At 30.5% G+C, this 21,435-nt stretch overlaps 1 protein-coding gene across 13 annotated transcripts in view; it reads left to right on the top strand.

Annotated features, from left to right (window-relative positions):
• The window catches only part of LOC145255607 (SLAIN motif-containing protein 2-like), a 291,352-nt gene that overhangs the window by 184,716 nt on the left and 85,201 nt on the right, over positions 1-21,435 (top strand). For 10 of the 13 annotated variants that reach the window (XM_080114160.1, XM_080114151.1, XM_080114186.1 and 7 more), the window contains exon 4: positions 19,239-19,268. The exons of the other annotated variants lie outside the window; for them this stretch is intronic. In XM_080114160.1, coding sequence (XP_079970286.1) covers positions 19,239-19,268 — 30 coding nt within the window. The remainder of the gene's footprint in view (positions 1-19,238; positions 19,269-21,435) is intronic. 13 annotated transcript variants of the gene reach the window in all.

The raw sequence follows: 21,435 nt of genomic DNA, 5'->3' as shown, positions 1-21,435 counted from the left end.
TTGGCATGAATGTGGATAATTGGAAAAGGACAGTTATTAAGCAGTCGGTCCGGCAGAAGCACATCTATAATGGTTATGGAAAATATGAAGCAAAGTGACTAGAGTACTTTATCTTTAAATGTGCTTTGTGAAAATACTAAACATCCCAGACATATGTTACCCTGACTATGTGTGTGGTACCTATGGTAAAGTCTGTCAAGGGTTAGTCTACTCAGTAGTATGGATTTTGTGGCACTAACCAATTACCAGGGAGATAAGGGAAGTATATAGCTATGCACAAATGGAAGCCAGTGCTTACGTGTGTCATAATCACAACAAGACTTGTAAAAGTAAATTTGGGTTACTGAGCTATTTGTGTGCCGACAACCAGGCATTGCAATCTGATAGACATGGGTTTCTTTGAAGAAGTAGCAATGATCAATGTATGTTGTGTTGGTCCAATAATGATCCAAGGAATATGATGTTAAAAGGTGAAACTTAGGACAACATCATTAATGACAAACCCAATATTTATCTCCTTTTCAAGGCAAGATGATATGACACAAAGGTCAGAAAGTGGGATTTGAGGAGCTGGCATCCTAGAGGAAGAACCTGTTATGTACTCCTTCCTCAAAGTCCACTTCCATAACAACAACCAAGAGCAGCTCACTCCAAACACTTTGCTTTATATATAGACAAAGGGAGATAACTGTATTTACTCAAATTTCATAGAGCCTTCTGGCCTATAAAAAAATGCCTGGACAACCCTGTCGGTATTCATCAGTAGGGAGTTTCAAGTGAATAGCAATAAACTAAGCCCTTTCTCAAAGGGAAAAGGTAGAGGGGGGGGTGAGCATCTTAGAAGTGCACAGGAACAAAGCCATACTTCAACCAACAGGAAAAAGTCATCTCAACAATGGCCTACCTGCTTTGCTTCACCCACGCCAAGAATAAATGCTGAATCAGATTGAAAATATATATATATTATGGCAGTAGAGCTTGGTTTCCTAGTAGTACATCCAATGAAACAACATGCCTCTACCAAAAAGTGCTCAATGAGTAAACAGAGCAGCTATATTAAATTTATTTATACAAACATTGATGGCTACATATCTGCATACATATTTCTATAATCACCCCTGCTGGGGAGATTACGTCTTCAGGCCATGAATTATCTTCGAAGATAATTCATGGCCTGAAGACGTAATCTCCCTTAGCACGGTTGATTACAGAAACATGTATGCACATATGTAGCCGTCAATGTTTGTATAAATAAATTATATATATATATATATATATATATATTTGTTGGCATTACATCATGTTTTTTGCTGTTGCAACTAATGTGTGTGGTCACTTGATATAACAATCTTTTGTTAAAATTTTCTTCCGAAGAGGAGAAACCTGTTTATTTGACCATCCATGAATTTGTAGGTGTATAGATAAGTAACTAAGCAATTTTTTTTTCAATAATAAATGGAAAGCTGTTGTTGAATGCGAACGGTTTGATCCAACACATGTCAAAATGTCGTTTTATTATTGATTCACATTTCCTCATGAATGAGTCACAGGAAAATAGTTCACTATTCAATCTGACAAATGTTCATTTTTAATCACTACAATAACAAAGATTCTTGTCACACTTTATATGCACTTTCTTTCGAGTTTGTTAATTATTAAAGTTAATATAAGGTCTCATGATTCTCCATTCTATAATAAAGATTAATCTGCATATACTTGTGTGTAATATATGTATGTTAGTGTTGGGACGATTCTAATATTTTTCCCGATTCCGATTCAATTACTGCTTCTGTATTAAATTCCCAATCCCGATTCTTTATAACTCTATAAATATTTAACTTTTAAGTTATTTTTTTCCCCCGATTACCAAAAAAACATGTTAAATGTGCATATATTTTCTCAAACATAAAAAAAAAACACTTCTATGGGTGGAGGGGGGGGTAGATCTATAGATTTTACTTTTACTGGTAATTAAAAATCAATGAATATTTATTTTATGATTACTACCAGCAGTGGAAGATTTTTTTTTTTTTTTTTAAATAAGATAATTAAAGGATATTTTCTCAAACATACAAATACACTTGTATGGATGATCTATAGATTTTAGTTTCAAATCAATAATTATCATTTCATCATTAATATGAAACATATCAAATTAAGTTTTAGCTAAAAAGAAACTTAAAATGAATCGTTTCTGGCATTGGGAAATAGGCACAAATTTTTCTGATACCCCAAAAAGTTCCAATTTTTTTTTTTTTTTTTCCTGATTGCAGTTAATTATCCCAACACACACACACACACACACACACACACACACACACACACACACACACACACACACACACACACACACACACACACACACACTATGTATTTATTGAACAACACAGAATGGTTCTGCTTAATAAGTTTTTAGTTTTTTTTGCATTTTTTGGATGTTCCATCAATTATTTTTGTCAAATTGTTGTATGTAGGATCCATATATTTTATGTTCCATTATTCAAGATTACTTTCGTTTGATCCATTCAATCATCTTCAGGTGGAATATTAGTCTGGTTTGTTCATATTTGCTGAGTTCGTCAAATGGTGTGACAAAGTATGGCTTTTTAAATGTATGCATTAGTGACGAAACACTGCACAACATAATATTGTGATCATTGTTTCCAGAATGAGAGATTTTCTTCTTTTTTTTTTTCTTTCAACTTTCTATAATGATTCACGTTTTTTCCATCCTTTTTCTTTTTTATATATTTTTTGCTATTGAACATTTACAGCGTTTATGTTTTCGATTTTCATGACAGATTGTGAATTATTGAAATGTGTCACTATCTATAATACATCCCTCACCATCTATAATAATGCCCTCCTTAACTTTTTCAAAGCCAGCTGTTACACTTTTTTCTTTGATTAGTATTTTACGTCATTTGCATATTTTTTTTTATTAATGTAAATCCTCTACCTTGTATACATGAATCAAGGAATAAAACAAATAAACTGAGTTCTAATTTAACGAAACAACGCGATCATTTGTATTATTCAGACTACTGTTCTCATCTTGAGTGTTATTTTCACAGTGTTTCAGTTGATGTAACCTCCGACTTTCTTCAGGCATATATTTTTAAACGTGTGAATCTTTCTGCTGGAATCTGCGCAGAATTTTATACGGAGCCCATTACGAGGGTAGCATACTCTTGTTCTAGCAGCCATGACTGGGTAGAAGTCCTAAGTAATTTGCAATTGTATTTTTGAGTGTCGCCCACATTGAAGATTGAACCTACAACCTCCAGAAGAGTGTAACTTTTACAACTGAATTTTACCAAGTATTCTATCCACTGTGCCATGGGTGAAAGATACGCCTGAAGAAGGTCAGAGGTTACATTGATCAAAACATTGAAAATAACACACAAGATGAGAACAGTAGTTTTGAAGAATCCAGATAATCAATCCTCATCTAAAAAATTCAAAAATGTAAAACGTGATGAATCTCATTATCACCTAAATCAACTAATGTTACCATTGGTTACAGTCTCTATTTGCTTGCGTCTTCACAAGAGGCAGAATTAATTAGACTTAAGATCAGTTTTTAATGTGAGGAAAATCCATCTCCCCCCAAAATTAAGTACTTTGGATTGGGACAAAAATTGTCTTAATCTAGAAGGATTTCTTAACTGACCGCAGACAGAAAAGATTAAATGCATTATCAGAACAGATACAAAACTTTTCTCCTTTCCAAAAGGTCATTTGGCACAGTAATCTATTATAATAATACATATTGCATGTATATTTATATTTTGTCCAAAACACTTAATTAATAAAAAAAAATATAGATGAGGATTTTGAAATTATATTTTGCTCAAGGCTTGCTTTTCTCATTGAGAAACTCTTAGCTTATTTGAGAAATTAAACTGTTTAAATTAATGTTAATCTTTTTCCAAAGTGTACTCATACAATTAAAATATCACACATCCAAAGTGTACTCAATTAAAATATCACACATCCAAAGTGTACTCAATTAAAATATCACTCATACAAAGTGTACTCAATTAAAATATCACTCATACAAAGTGTACTCAATTAAAATATCACACATCAAAGTGTACTCAATTAAAATATCACTCATCAAAGTGTACTCAATTAAAATATCACTCATCAAAGTGTACTCAATTAAAATATCACTCATACAAAGTGTACTCAATTAAAATATCACTCATACAAAGTGTACTCAATTAAAATATCACTCATACAAAGTGTACTCAATTAAAATATCACACATCCAAAGTGTACTCAATTAAAATATCACACATCCAAAGTGTACTCAATTAAAATATCACTCATACAAAGTGTACTCCGTTAAAATATCACACATCCAAAGTGTACTCAATTAAAATATCGCACATCCAAATTGTACTCAATTAAAATATCGCACATCCAAAGTGTACCCATTCAATTAAAATATCACACATCTAAAGTGTACCCATTCAATTAAAATATCACACATACAAGGTGTACCCATTCAATTAAAATATCACGTGTAAACAGTTTCGTGTAAGTAATAATCATTATGTGATGAAAATCCATTGATGTAAATGTTTTTAAATCTTATAAAAAATTTCAATTATATTTCTCACCCTCCTACCATTTACTGTATATTAAAAAATATAACTACTTATGTGTTTATCGCCTGTTCTTGATGTAGGCATTATTTTCTTTATTAATAATCGATTCTTTCTTAAAATCAAAAATAATTTTAAAAAATATATTTTGTTGCCTCCATCTGGAAGACAAATTTCAAAAATTAGATCTATGAACCAATTTATTTTTTTTTTGCTAATAGAGTAAAATATTTTTAAGTAAATTGCAAAGAACATTTCTGTTCTTAATCTAATCCGGCAATTTGTTTAAACATTTGTTAAAAAAAAATATTTTACTCTATTAGCAAAAAAAAAAAATTGATGAAACAACATAGAACATTTTACGATGAAATTCAATGAATTAAAAAATAATTGTAAAAATAAGGATATAAAGTGATTATTTCACAGGCGGGGAGCAATTGGATGAATTAAAAGACAAGAATTTTTAATTCAATTAACCTCAAACCAAGCATATTGTTATGGAGACATAAGGAACTACTTTGAATTAGGAGCCATCCATATACAGATATGCTGAGTGGGGAGCTATGCAGCAAGATGTTTGTTCACATTACATTCAACTTTTTGTACATTGATAGAATCAGGGAATCAGAAAGTTGATCAGTATATTTCTAATGTTTTAGTAATCTGCAAAAACAAAGAATTTTTTTAGCATTGAATCGAGAAGGTAGTTAAAAAGGATGATGTTCAGAAAGGCCTGACAAATAAGACAAATTAGATCTATTAACCATTTTTTTTTTTTTTGTTAAAAGAGTAACATAGTTTTAAAACAAATTGCTGGATCAGATTAAGAACAACAATAGCATAGAACATTTTAATATGAAATTCAATGAATTCAGAAATAATTTTAATAATATGGATTTTAAGAGAGCATTTTGAATTTAATATTTAACAAAATTTGATCTGCATATTGATATTAATAGTGTAGATATCTGTTCAACATTTTTTTTTTTTTTAGATAAAATTGAGAAGATAATTAAAATAAAGATCCACCTAAAGAAGCACAAATAAATAAATTAGATTCGATTTGAACTCCAATCCAATATCAACCACTCAACAATATTTTTTTAATGGAAATCGCTCCAGACAAAGCATGAAGCCATTTGATGTAAGGAGTTTAATAAAAAATAAAATAATAAAAAAAAAAAACATCCAACAATAAGTAAGAGATGGATAGATTCTGATCCAGAAAACAGCAATTCTTTCCCCTTTGTCAGAAACATCGTCTATGGAACAGTAGGACTAAAAGACAAAATAAGGAAAGTGAGAATTACGAGGCTGCTAAAATTAAACCCAACGTCCATGTTCTACTCTTTTTTTATTTATAAGTGATTTATTGATATATGGAATGCAATTTTTTTTTTTTTTTTTTTAGAATAGTGTTATCTCTTACCCGACGGGGTTAGATGCTTCATTTAGTCTGTATTACTGTCAAAATAACCTTGATATTCTTTACTTAATAGACCTTTAATACAGAAACGTAGAAAGCAAACACTAATGGCTTTAGTGCTCAACTTGATCACTATTGATTTTGTCCACTTGTTATAACAACAACTATAACATTCAGCACGTTAATCGACTATAGTTAATAAGCCTACTTTTCAGATTATGAAAACAGTACTTACCTGTAAATGAATTTGGATATATTTATTCAGTGTACACATCTGTTTATATATATATATATATATATATATATATATATATATATATATATATATATATATATATATATATATATAATCTTTAAGCATTTGCAAGGTTAAACAGTTGACCAATTTGTTTATAAATATAAAAGTATATTTTCTTTCTTAGAATATTTATTTACGGTAGCAAATACCTGAGGGTGTTGGGGTGCATGCCAAGCATGTTTAACAATATAACAAATATTGCATTTAACCATATGCAATGTAAGTGATTGATTTATATTGGAAACTATATTCTGTCTACATAATGATGTTAATTAGTGTTGATTTTTTAACATAAGACTCTCCTCATATGATAGCATCACGCTAGTGAAAAGGAATAACGCTTTCCCCTTACCATTTAGGTAATGCTTCACTCATCATCATCATATCTTATCGCAATAGAAATTAACCCATCGCATGGTGGTGCTGTTTGTCTCCTTAAGGTCTTGGTTTGAGCAATGAGGACCCAATCGGCAGTTTTCCCTAAGGTGGTGCATCGTTTGTATCTCTCCACATGGACATAAAGGTGAGGTGTCTAGGTCCCACTTGTGGAGATTGTCTTTTGTTTTGCCTACTTTGGCTCTGGCTCTATTTAGAGTCACCCAGTTTTTTCTACCAAGGTGTGAACCCTGGGGGAGTGTTTCTTTTGGGTCTGGTAGGGCTTCATTTTTATTCCTGCTGTTATAGTCTCGCCATCATTTCATCCTATAGGAGGCAGCTTGTCTGGGATCGATTTCCTCTATATTGATGAAGTTACTGCAAGATTTTAGTCTTTGTCTCACTGATTGGTGGCCAAACAGTTAGTGCCTGTGGTCGTTAAGCTGTTTGTACCGTTCTATTCTGGTGATGACTTCTCGCCTGATATGTGGTGGTGAAATATACCCAATGCTTCACTATAAAACAATATTTGAATATGTTCATTTGTCAATCTATATATGTATAAAAGTGAAAATGTCTGTCTGTGTGTGTCTGTGTACATTTCCCTACCAAATAACTCTGTCAATTTTTGGTCTAGAGACTTGGGATATGACATAAGGAATATTGAGATTTTGGGAATGTTTTTAATCGGTTTTCGGTGAGAAATTTGGCTGTCAAGGGGGTCAATGTTTGACCTTTGAAAACACTACCAAACTCCTTCGTCAATTTGGGGTCTAAACCCTTGAAATTTTAAATGTAGGTTACTTGGACATGTATCAAACTTTTTAATTTGATTTGAACCCCCAAAAATAAATGTTATGGGGTCAAAATTGGGGTTAAAGTTTTTAAAAATTTACCTCTGCCGTCTCTACGAAATGACTCCGACAAATTTTGGTCTAAACATTTGAAACCTTACATAAAGTGTATTCACACGTAGGTCAAGTTATGAACAGTAGATAGGACCCAAGCAAAACCGAGCTAACCTGCTAGTATCACATAAAGAAAATGATTGAAAAAATTTATATGTGATATATTTTCCTTTGTTTCTAGCAAGTTTTTGTGGCCTAGTGTTAAAGGTACCAGACTTTAACCACTGTGATCCCAGTTTCGAATCTCGCTAGAATCAGTCATGCTGATGAACCATAAAAATGATTAAACATGTGTCCATGGATAATTATATCGTTATTCTACAATGTTATTGGTTATCAAATATGTTGAGCATAACATAATACTTCAGAAAAGTGAATCCCTTCATTTTGCCAATTTATTGGCGAAATAGTACAGTTACTGTTTTAACAATTTGTTTATGAAAAAAAAAAATGTTTATAAAAATATTTGTGTGCATTAAATGAACATATAGGTTGATATACTAAAGTCAAAGAGAGTAGTAACCTTGGTTGAAGTGAGTGTCTCTAATGATGGAGGTCTGAACAGAGCTGAAAAAGAGAAACAGACCAAATATCAAGGTCTCATGTATTATATGAAAAGAAACTGGAATCTTAGGGAGATATCAATCATACCAGTTATTATAGGTGCTACAGGACTTATGAAGGAGAACCTGAATTCCTTCCTAACTAATATACCTGCTAGACCAAGTGCAAGAGAAATCCAGACAATTGCACTTAAGGGAACAGCAAGGATACTAAAAAGAGCTCCCGGTTGGTTTCAATAAAAAGCAGGGGAATGTTGGCAGCTTACAATCTTCAAAGAAAGAAGAAGAAAAAAAAGCAAACAAAAAACTCCAACCATTTATTACAGCAGCACAATTTGTAATCTTTATCAAAGAATATTTCTGTTAACGTTTTTTTGTTGAATATCTATTTCTGGAATATATTCTAATCCTACTTTCAAATAAGGAAAAAGATTTACAAAACTTTTGCATTTAATAAAAATAAAACTCTGCCAGTGAATTCAGAGTATTATCCGTACAAATAACATTGCAGACATTTTTTTTTTCAAGTAGTAATAGAATGAAACATGTTTATACAAGAAAAGCCTGGAATGAAATATTTGCATAAGAATAATATAAAAGTCAAGAAATTTATTTTTCTATTTTTTTTTTTTTTTTTTTAATTACATTTTCACCCCAAAAAAATACGGTGCCATTTTGATTACACTTGGACTTTTGCATGTTGGTACAGTCAGGGAAGCAGGAACCCAAAAGGAGATTTCAAAGTCTAGCAGCCCAAGGGAAGAAACTATTAGAGCAGAAGGCTTTCTGGTATCTGCAGATCTCTACTGTGTAAGGTTGGGATTTTGCTGCTTGTTGGGGGGGGGGGGTATTTACGTTGAGGAGGTACAAGGGCTTATAGTTCATCGGAACACGTACCACTAAAATACTTGTAAAGCAAGCAAAAGGATACAACATTTTGTTGATGAGACAGACGTTGAAGCCTAGCTGACGGTGCAGGACCTATTGGGTTGGCAACTCTCATTTGAACCCTTTTAAGAGTGAGAGACTAGTAGTTGATGCACCAGCCCAAATGTGGCAACAATACTCCATACATGGGCGAATGGTGGTCTTGTACAGTACAGGATGCTCTCATGCGTAAGTAACTTTCTAGCATGATAGAGAGAGCCCACATTCTTTATAGCAGCCTTGTCATTTATTATTTTGCTATCAAATTTACATATTTTTTATTTTATTTTGAAACTCCTACATGTGTGAAAGAAATATTGACGGCAAAACAATGGGTAACAACAGAAAAAATTCAGTTGTCAAATCTTGATAAAATGCATTAAATGATTTTGATTAAAAATAATGTTGAAAATTTTTGATGGAAACTTAAAAAAATCTTAAGAAGAAATTGAAATTCAATGAATCTTGCTTAATTGGTCTAATAACTATAAATTAAATTTCATGCAAACCTGAAATGTTTAAACTTTCAAATGGAAGTTAATGACCTTATCATGACCTCTAACACCCTTTAAAATATTCAAAGAAACTGTTTTGAAAATATTCGTTGATTCATGTCTAATGTTTAAGATTTCATCAAAATCTGATGAATCTAAATTTTCACAAAAGAACTTCGAACACTTACCTACTGTATAAAACTTCACCAAACTAATTATATCACACATTGCCTATCCTTAGGACTAGCAGTTGTGTTCTAGAATTCATAATGGTCGATTAATTAGTTTCAGAGTTTATCTCACACAAACATATACACACACACACACACACACACACACATATATATACTAGCATGGGTGCCCGGGTGTTTGGCGGTGTATGCTGAGCAAAAAATAAATAAAAAACGGTCATTTTTTAAACTTTGATCCCATATATGACCCCTTAAAATTTATTGTTTTGGGCTCATATTAAGTTATAGTTAGATCCATGTCCAATGAACCTATATCTAAAATTTCAAGTGTTTAGACCCAAAATTGTCGGAGGAGTTTGATAGAGTTCTCAAAGGTCAAATCGTTGAATTTTGATCCCTTAATCGCCAAAGATCTGGCCAAAAACCGATCACATCGATTTTCCCAAATCTCAGTACCCTGTATATCAAATTTCGAGTCTGTTGACAGTTATTGCGTAGGGAAATGTACACACACACACAGATACACAGACACTTTCACTTTTATAGATATATAGATTTATTATTTTTTTAAAACGGTAATCTACGGACACGCGTGTTTTGGAGCCCTACTCCTCTTCAGCGTAGCTTGACTGTTAGGATTCGAACCTTGGACCTTATGTATTTCAGTCCAGCGCTATGATATGATGCTATGATAGACAATTTACTGCTTCATTTTTATCGTTTATCGGTTTGCGTGGTTTTATTGTTGATTTTTTAAATGATATATTAAGGTTAACGTCTCCGCCTCAGAGAACCAATGTCTTTCTTAGAAAGTCGCCCATTTTTTTAATTTGGATTTATGGATTTATATAATAGACCTAAAAAATTAATCTGAGACACAATGTTTATCTATAGTTTGAAATTGATTTTGAAGCCTTTAAACTGAATTTGAAAGGGATTTCTAACATGTATTAAAGTTAATATCCACAGACAAAAGTATTATTTTATTTTTATCTCCTAAACCAAAGAAATCCATCCTTTGACTGCACCCCTATTAATCGATTATTTATCGCAATTAATATTTACCTCTGGCAATTTTTCCTAAAAACTGAGGGCGGGGGGGGGGCAGTTTTTCTAGCCTTTCTTCTACACCTTCATTATTTTTTTCTTTGTTAACGTATTGTGGAAACGTGTGCAAGTTAGATTTTGGAATATCATTAGCTTTTTTCATTCAGAATGAGGAAATCAAAATAAAGAAATAAGAAGAAATTTGCAAATAATTTTTTTTTATAAAGATGTTTACTTTCGATGTGAAAAGTTTGTTAATAAAAAGTGAAATAAATAAACGAAGCTGAAGGTGAGGAAGGTCTAATTGAAAAATATATTGGGCATATTTTATTATAGGCAACATACCAAAATGTGGTAAAAAAAATAAATATATAACAAATAAATGCTATCAAAGACAATATAAGTTACTCTTCTACCTATCTGGATAAGTTTTTTTTGTGTTTTAACTTATTTTAAAGCGTTTTTTTAAATTTGGAAATACAAGTAATGACGAGTTTCCAAGTTAGAACAAAAACAAAATAGCTCGCATAGAAGGTTATCTGGGGAAACTTAATCAGTTAAAACTTGAAAATGAAACAAAATACTGATAGAAACTCACCAAATAAATCTCACAGTAACAGTTATATTATAGTTGTTGTTATTATTATTGTTATTATAATCATCACCATCATTACCACCATAGAATAAGAAGAGGAGGCAAGTTCCTAATGTTTGGTTTCATATAAAGTAAAATGTGTTACAGCATTACTCACAACCAAACAGATTTTGATGACCATTGCATATTGGTAACAAATGTAGCTAAATTAAGATCTATGGATTGGATAGAATATGTAAGCGATGAAATCTATTGGAATTTTTATCATGTTGTGTAAACAAAACGGTGATATTTACTGAAAATGACAGACTAGTTAGAATCAAATATCAATTTGGCAGTTACATTGTTATTTAGAAAACTAACTCAATTTTATGTTTGATTTATGCCCAAATATTTAAAAATGTCTTTTTATGTGCTTTGTAGAAAATAATATATTAAGGAAAACTTGATGCTCTACTGTTGTATTTGAATTTAACTTTCTCTGGAAATGTTTGCACTACTAATGTAAAAAAAAAAAAAAAAAAAAATCTGAAACATTGAAAATATACTCATTATTACTAAATGAATAAAATGGAATTTTTACATTTAACATATAATGAAATAAAATCACTGATTCATAAGAATACATTGTTAGAAATAATTTTATCTAATTATTGTTTAATTAGAAATGTTATAAGCAACAGATTATTTACAAAAGAAAAAACTTATGCAAGAATTTATAGAATTTATTTTATAGATAGGAATGATAACCATCTAAAAACCTTCATGCTTACCAGTTCTATGATATATTGTCTTTTTTTGAATATGTTTACATTGAGAGCATAACCTTTATTGTTGTTGTGGCATTTGGTTTAAAACCATTTTTTTTTGTCTTCAATAACTTGTCACTTATACCAGTTGTTTCTCATTTATATAATCTAGGGTAGGTGTGCTATTAAAAGATTGACTTTTTCCAGTTTTTAAACAGATTTTTGTTGATACAGTAACCAGATTTGCCTGTTTGGCAGTTAAATCTGTAGTCTTTCAATGCAAAACTCTATATCTATTGTAAAAACAAGATTACTTGTTGAGTGCATAATTGGTGTAATGGATACTATTATGGAATTGAAGATACTGCATTTAAAATTTATGAATTCTTATTGTTTTCAATTACATACCAATAAGTGTATGAACCCTGAATTTCTTTTCAGCTACCAATAAAATAAACAATTTGCCTTCAATTAATAGCATGCATTCAAATTGTGTACAATAGAAAAATAGTGTTCACAATGAAAGAAAGAGAAAAAACTTATATGTATTGAGTAAAGGCTATTTTTCATAATAACATCATTAAAAAATGCCTATTTGACATGATGTATATGACTGGACAATGTGGCCCAGTGCTACAGGGACTGCGTGCATTCCAACTGATTGCTCTCTCAAACGTTCTACACTCAGGCTGTGCTTAAAAAATTTGCAGAAATTTGATGTTTGCAACTTAGTTGAGGTTTGAATAAGGTTGGATCTGTCAGCAGCCCAAATACAAGAAACATTCACTGTAAATAATAACAAATATTTATTGAAACAGATGGATAACAATATTAAAAAAGAAAAATTGTTACTCTTGTTGGCAAGAAAAGACAAATTAAGAAATTTAAATGATACTAAATCATGGTTGGGAACTTTGGGCGGACCTTACCCCCCCCCCCTCTATATTTTTTATTTTTCGTCTTTTTTTCAATTTTTTTTCAGCGGATTATTAAAAAATGAACACTAGTCTACTAGATTATATGTTAAAAAAAAAAAATGAAAAAGAATATTTAAATATTTGTAAGAGGTTCTCAGTTTCTAATGGTAAGAATTCATCTGAGTCTTTTATAGCTGGTTTCAAGATTGTTCACCAAATTAGGTTCCTCTTAGTTTGTCAAACTGACCAACTGTCTTCTGTTGAGCTTTTCAAGTGTCAATTCTTTTATTGAAAACTTTCACAACACAAGTATTTGATTGGCTAACCAATCACAGGCTTTGTCACATTTTTTGTTATCCTATGATTGTTCAGTCAATGAGAGCCTTTGAAAATGGATACTTCAGTCAAATTACAGTATCTGAATGTGATCTTATTTCACCATTAGTATGACTTCTTATTTATTGATAGGTAAATATGCTTATCAGATATGACTAGTGCCACCTGTAACCTTTCAAATCATAAACACAGTTTAGTTGTTGACTGGATATATTTTTTTTTTATCTTTTCAATTCATAAATAAGATCTATTGCTTTAATATCATTAAATTTACCAGCCTCCAAAGCAACTATGACAGGTTCACAACCATATCCTTTTTAATTTGCCAAACGACTTTTTAAGAATCAATCTTAGTTAAAAATGATTTTTGATAATTCAGTTAAATCAAAGCAAATGCTTTTCTTCAGTTGTCTGTTTTACCTAAGAAATATAACCATACAAATTGTTATTTGAAATATGACATTGTTTAATTTGACTACTTTCTGTTCAGTTGTCATGTCATCCAAACATGAGGAATATAACCTTTCATAATTATGATTTGAATATAACTACAAAATTTTTGCAAGCAGAAATAATATTTGTCATCCCAAGTGTGTTTGCCTCCGATTTCTTTTAATTATCTCATAATTAATTTAACTTAATTTATCAATTCATATTGCACCAAATAAATACCTCACCATATCAGTTGTATATTTAATATCGCATTGTATGATTAGATGATGCATATTTGACATAGTTTCTACTGAGTAGACAGTGCGTATTTGACACGATACTGACCGACTGGATGGTGCATATTTGATTTGACGCTGTCTGACTGTATATAGTGTATTTGACATGATATTGTCTAACTGCGTCTTTGATATGGTGTCATACAACTGGACAGTGCCTATTTGTCATGGTGCCATGAGATTGGATGATGTCTATTTCATATTAAAAATATTTTTGTCGTCCTATATATATATGTGTGTGTGTGTGTGTGTGTCTTAATCATTTACTTGAAACGTACTTGGTTTGTATATAAAGTTTTTGTATAATGAAAAAGATTTTTTTTGTATAAATGTTGTAAATTTAGAAAAAAGTCCAAGCTAAATGAATGCCTATTTTTGTAGACTTGTTAGTCACAATATGAAACAATAATATAATGGATATCTTTTGAAAAGTAATAAATGACCAACTGAGAAAACTTGATATTTGAAATTTGGAGAATTATTATACTACACTGTATATGTATGCCATAATCACGTTGACACGCCAGTTCCTGTCAGATCACTAAAGTTAAGCAACGTTAAGTCTGGTTATTACTAAAATGGGTCTTCAATTTGGGAATTCCAAGCGCTGTATGTAGGAGGACGTCGTCATCTCCCCTAATAGGGATATACATACAACTGGGAACCGCTTGTGAATTTCATACTCTCATGAAACTTTCTCCTTTAGAGGAAGCCAGTTAAACCCGAATAGGGTTAGTGCCGACCAACACACACACACACACACACACACACACACACACACACACACACACACACACACACACACACACACACACACACACACACACACACACACACACACAGAGTTTACTAAATGAGTAATTCTGTAAGCTCCAAAGGAATATGAATATTAGTACTAATATTTATAGAATACTCATAACTATATATATATATATATATATTCCAGATTAAAAATATTCAAAAGTAAGGACCACTGAATTTCAACAACGTTGTTGATAGTGTTCAATTAAAAAGAGCAAGATATTATTTTATTCAATTTAGGTAAACAAAATTACTACAATAAATTTACTGTTTCAGTCTTAAGACATCGTCAGGTAACAAGAGACCTCTGGTCTTATTTGAGGCCAGTCATTTAATCAGGGTCATCAGACTTTGAATAAGACCAGAGGTCTCTTGTTGCCTGATGATATTTTTAAGATTAAAACTGTAAATTTATTGTAGCAACTTATGTTAATTTTGTTTACTTAAATTAAATAAAATAATGTACATATTATATATATATATATATATATATATATTTTTTTTTTTGATCAATTTGGCCTTTTTTTGACTTTTATAAAAATTGAATGCACGCATGAAAACAAACATTGGGTAACGAAACTTGAAGAATGCGTATCAAAAAAAGAAAAAAAATTTGAAAATAATAAATAGTTAAATTTTGTCAGGGCAAAACGTTTGTAAGTGTCGGGTGACAAAACTTGAAGATAACCATAAATATGTATATAAAATAATCTGATGAAGCAAAATTCAAAATAAGACCAAATTATAAATTAAAATTAAAAAATCTAAATTTGCAAAATATCGCCTAAAAATGTTTACTAGAACATTGCATTAGAAACTGAGCACGGCTTACAAATATTTAAATAGTAACTTCTTTTTCATTGTTTTGTTTTTTTTTTTTTCATAATCTAGTAGACTAGTGACCATTCGATAATAATCTGCTGGAGAAAAAAATGAAAAAAGACGAAAATAAAATCTAGAGGTGAGGAGAGGGGCTTCAGGTCTGCCCAAAGTTCCCAACCATGACTTAATATCACTTATATATATATATATATATATATATATATATATATATATACATACATACATACATACATTTTCTTTAAAATAAGTTTTGACAACTTACAAAACTATTCCAATTAAAATTTCTCATTTAATCAGATATGTAATAATTTACATTTTCTGTATTTGTTTTAACAAATGATTGATTGAACATATTTTTGCAACCTATTTTTGCTCTGATAATTTCTGGTTATATGCTGTGATTATATTTGAAAGAAGAAAATATTTGCTTATTTAATGCTATCATCAAATATTGCTCCTCGCCTGAGCCAGGGATGTGATAAACACTTAGAAATGATTACCAATACCCAGGGAATTAGCAACAACTGGTTCTTGCTACTTCTAAGAAGAGTTCGCACTCTGAATTTGTCATCATGTTCTGTTTCAAAGTCAGCATGTGAGTGTCTATCTCACATGAAAAATGACTGGGGAAGGGGTTCGACGCTGAATGCAACTCAAGGAGGTTAATTGCCAATTCTTCATATATTTTCGTCCCATAAGTCGATGACACAATTTCGTTTTCTGTAAGATTCTATAAATTTTAAAATAATAAGCTCAAAAATGTTCTTAAACAACATATTTTTTTATATTCATTCCAATAATCCGTCTCAGGTTAGTTGGAATTGAAGTTTTACCTTGTAACAAATGGCTCATCTTCATCTTTCTTTAAATATACTTACGCACACAATTTATATATGAGTAGCGAATACTTATTTAAACAAATGTTGTTGAAAGAAAGGATGTTTCATAGCATTTGAGTTTTTATCAACTTTTTCAGGTATCTAACAAGTCTTCTCAATCTGCCACTCTATAGTAAAGACCAATGTGTGTGTGTACTTCTATGCTATCATGAAGAAGTTAGTGAGTAAAACATTTACTTTTTCTAGTTCTTGAATAAAAATATTTTAAGTGGTGAGGAAAAGCAAAAAGCAAGTTCGACTGCCTAAAATGAATTCAGAAAAAAGAAAACCTTCACTATTTTGGTCAAGATCAAAGTGTAGTATCTGTTCTTCAGATGCTGCACTTCGATTTCTTGTCCTCTTTCGGTGGAGGAGAAATCCTTCACGACTGAGACAATTTTTTATTTTTGTGCCTTTTCTCCACGTTAAAAAACGACCCTGGTGTCTAACTCTGTCCCGTGGGGAGGCATAGTAAATAGGTATATATATAATGTGTGTGTGTTCTTATGACCGGAAGTATGACAGTATTATTAGTTCTCTGTGCACTGATACATACATTAATTTGTTGTGTGATAACTGGTTTATTAAATTAGTTGGGTGATTTATCTGGGTGAAATGATCCGATATATAAAATCTGATATCACTAGGGTAAAAAATGACACAAGGGGTAAAAGTCAAACCAATTTTAATAAAAAGACTTATGAAAAATAAAAGAAAGATGTGCAAGTGAGGTGAAATACAGTATGTGCTACATGTACCAATGAAGGTTCATTTGTTGAAGATTTGTTGATTACAATATAGTAAACTTCAAGTTTAATGTAAACAAGTTCTTGTTGAGTTGTCCCCATAAATAATCAAATTCTACCCAATCTACACCATTAACGATTACCACACTAGCACCTTACATTTATTAATTCTTATCACAGCCCGAAGGCGACTTGAGGATAAGTGATAACTCTCTTGTAAAAAAAAAAAAAAAGAAAAAGATGAGCCAAATCCTTATCTGGAAATTCATCAACTAAAGATAAATTATTTTCCAGAAATTCAAAAAGCAAAATAGTTCAGTTCATCACGTTTTGGGGCCCACATTTATAATTATTAGAAGTTTCACAACTTAGACCCCATTCAGGTCAGTTCTGTAATAAAATAAGTGATTCACTAATTGTCCAAAATTGATTCTTGATTTTTTTAAGTGGGTTATTGCTTAATCCATGAAACAGCTCTGTGTTAAACTACTGCATTTTTTTTTTAATCCACAAAAAATATGGTTGATGATTTTCCCAACATGAGATTTTGTCACAAATTGCTTAAAACGTTCAAGTCTTTAGCAACATGTTTTGCTGCATAAAAATATGTATTTTAAAATGGCTACTTTGTTTGATTCATCTCCTGTCCTGCATATCCATTCTTATAGGGTTAAATGTGTATTGGCTTGAGGGGACCAAGAGAGAGGGAAGAAAGGAATATATTATTTCATCTTTGGTGAACTTGTTTTCTCTTTACTTTTGTTTTGATAATAATTAATGTTACACATACACATAAAAAAAAAAAAGAAAATTAATGAAAATTTCTGAATTGATGATTTTATCAAGCAATAAATTAAGTCGGTTATACTTTTAAAATCTTACAATATGGATAGAAAGAAATAAAATGGCCAATATGAAATGATTATGAATGTTTCAATTCGAGTAGTTGGGTTATTTGAACGTTTCATATAGTTTCCTGAATATAAAGTGTCCCTTAAAACTCTGCATGTTAAATAATAATAATAATTTAAGTTATTCAAATGATTATTGTTATCATTTTTATGTGATTCCTAAAATAATTATTTTGTATTTCTGTCTAGTTCTAGGATGAGCAAATTTCATAATGATTGATCAACTTTGTCTTTTTGACTTCTAATACTTCAATACTCAATAATTTTTTTAATATAAACATTAGTTTAGGTTCTTTTAGAGAAACGCAGTTATTAATGACAGAACGGCAGTACTAGTATAAAAAAAAAAAATTGTTGAGTATAAAGATGAGAATCACATTTCCTTGAGAAATGATTTTTTCATACTGTTATCAGATCATAGTCTAATTGGTAGATTGACATGGGGATCAAGTATAGATTTGATGATCCAATTATGATAGCAACTGGAAGGAATGAGATGAAAATGATGCTATCTGATGTTTTTTTAATGAACACTTTTGTAATTTTTAAAGTTAGAAAAGTTACAAATCGTAGCAAATCATTTTTCTTTTTAATGAAAAAGAATGTTATTCTTAACAAGTCGATTTGAAAATGTATTATTTGTGTGTGTGGCATTTGATTGATATCAGTTATCATGTCATGCTAAACTCATTTCTTTGAGCTGGAGTGCCTAATTTGTACTTGGTCCTAGACGTGAAAATGACAAAGAAATTTGATTTTTATATTTGCACAGATTTTTTTTTTTCCATCAGTTGTTTAAAATTATTTTTCCTTCTGACCACTTTCATGCTAAACAACCATAACTTTCCCTTTGAAACCATCATTAAGCCTGTTTACATCTGTTTCATTTCAGCCATTCATAGATCAGCATTTGTACATAAAGGTAATAATCATATTAGCTGTTCACGTTTCATTTGTCTTGTCTTTTTTGTTTATTGTTTGTTGGTATCATGGTTATCTTTTAACTTTCTCTTTCATTTTCTTTTTCTTTAAACTAATTGTCATTTATTCATTCTGAAACTTATATATATATATATCTTTTAATTTTTAAATTTTTCAAATCAAAATAATCACATAACCAAACATTACTTAACCTTTGAATCTTCTGAGGAAGAGATCATTCCAGCAGCGCACTGGAGGCCTAACTTAGTTTTAGTTTTTGTCCCTTAGTAAAAACGTTAGAAAAAAAAAATTATAGTCACTTTTGACAATAACAGAATATTAAAAGAAATAAAATTGTTATTGAACAAGTCTGGCCCAAATTAAATTCCAGCTTGGATTGTCACTCTTGAAAATTGCTATGATAAATTTGGAAACTGACATTCCTTATAACATGTATATTGGTTATATAAAAATTTATATTTAAAAAACTGTATGTTTAGCAAATATACATCTAAAACATTTGATGACATATAAGACGTTTGATTGATAGTTAATAGCCTCATATTGAATTGAGTGCGACCCCCCCCCTCCGGCATTGGCAACAAAATGCGACTTGGAAGAAATAAGAATTCTATGATTCACTGAATATGTGGTGCCAAAATCTCAGACAGTCTGAATGGTGTCACTTTACAAATTTAAGACATCAGTGTAAAAGTGATTAAATGTATTTTCCTTTGGTGGACGAATTGGTTGAAGTGTGGGCCAATCATAACCTTTGTTGGAGTGGTAAAGTTGTCAGACGATTTGAATCAATAAGTCGAACGGAATAAAATTGAAGAATAGTTTCTTTTATGACTTTTACAGTGAAGGTGATAATATTTTACACAGGTTATGGTGTTCTTATGATTTCCAATGTTATTTTCTCTCCTTTTTAATTTTCCTTTAAAAATTACTTACAATCTTTCTTTAAATTTAATTATGAAAAATAGATTTAAAAAAAATGTTTCTCTCACTTTTTGCTACTGGCGCTTCAAAAAAAAAAAAAAGATCAACAGAAAACTTTTTAATTTTAAAAGAAATAAAACTATTATTTTTTTACTAACTGATTTTTGAAAACTCTTTTGCAAAAACTTTAAACAATTTCTATAAAATATAATTTGAAATCTTTGAAATACATTATACTGATATCAACATACATATATATGTTTTTAATATTTATAGATTTTTACTTGAAATATCTGTTTCAGTTTTTTCCAATAATTTCTTTTCTGTTGATGTCCTGTTTCTTGGTGATTAATGTATGTTGAATGTTTGTAAATGTCAATGTACATACAAAATGGAAATCTCTAAATGTTCTTCATAACTTTATATACTTGTATTGCATGTATGTTGTCTCTCCTATCTGTTGGTGTCATCTTTGTTTGTTTAAAATATTTAAAAAAAAAAAGTCGTTCAATGGTTATAATCTTTACAAGAACTTTTCTATTTTTTGTATTCCTACATGATTAAATTTAAGCAGATAAAGAATTTTGTTTGACAGCAAAAAACTTACGTTTTTTTTTGTAATACATATAAATGAAAATTCTCAATGGTTCATGTGTATATATATATATATATATATATATATATATATATATATATATATATATGGTATAAGTGGTAAAAAAAACAGGATAAAAAGTGCTCAATGCGTTAGTAGAGCTGAATATGAATTTTATTGTACAAGCTCAAAATATTAACTTAGTCCATTACAATTGAGAAGCGCCTTTCTCATTTGAACAGTGAATTCATCTGTTTGTGGAAACAATTATAATGGACTAAGTTAATATTTTAAGGTTATAAAATAAAAAATAAAAAAACATATTATATAACAGTCAGTGATGCTGATAGGTTTTTAATGAGTCCATACAACCCACAAGTGGTGGTTTGAATGTATCTCCAGGAAATCCAAAGTTTCTTAATAAATTGAACTAACAGAATTGAGAAAATCTTCAGGAAATAGTAGAGAAAGTATATAATTCAATATCACTAAAGAGGGATGATACGAATTGTAATGAGAGGTGGATTTTGGATGATGAAAGAAGGAAGATGGAGATAGGGTTGATGTCATATGCAGGCTGCGTATAATGCCACAATGCAATCACAATCAGTTGCTTACAATGGCTGAA

Source organism: Euprymna scolopes, chromosome 3, assembly GCF_053919585.1.
Source record: "Euprymna scolopes isolate OS-2025 chromosome 3, ASM5391958v1, whole genome shotgun sequence".
In the NCBI taxonomy this organism is placed as follows: domain Eukaryota; kingdom Metazoa; phylum Mollusca; class Cephalopoda; order Sepiida; family Sepiolidae; genus Euprymna; species Euprymna scolopes.
This window is presented reverse-complemented; position numbering and strand designations above follow the sequence as displayed.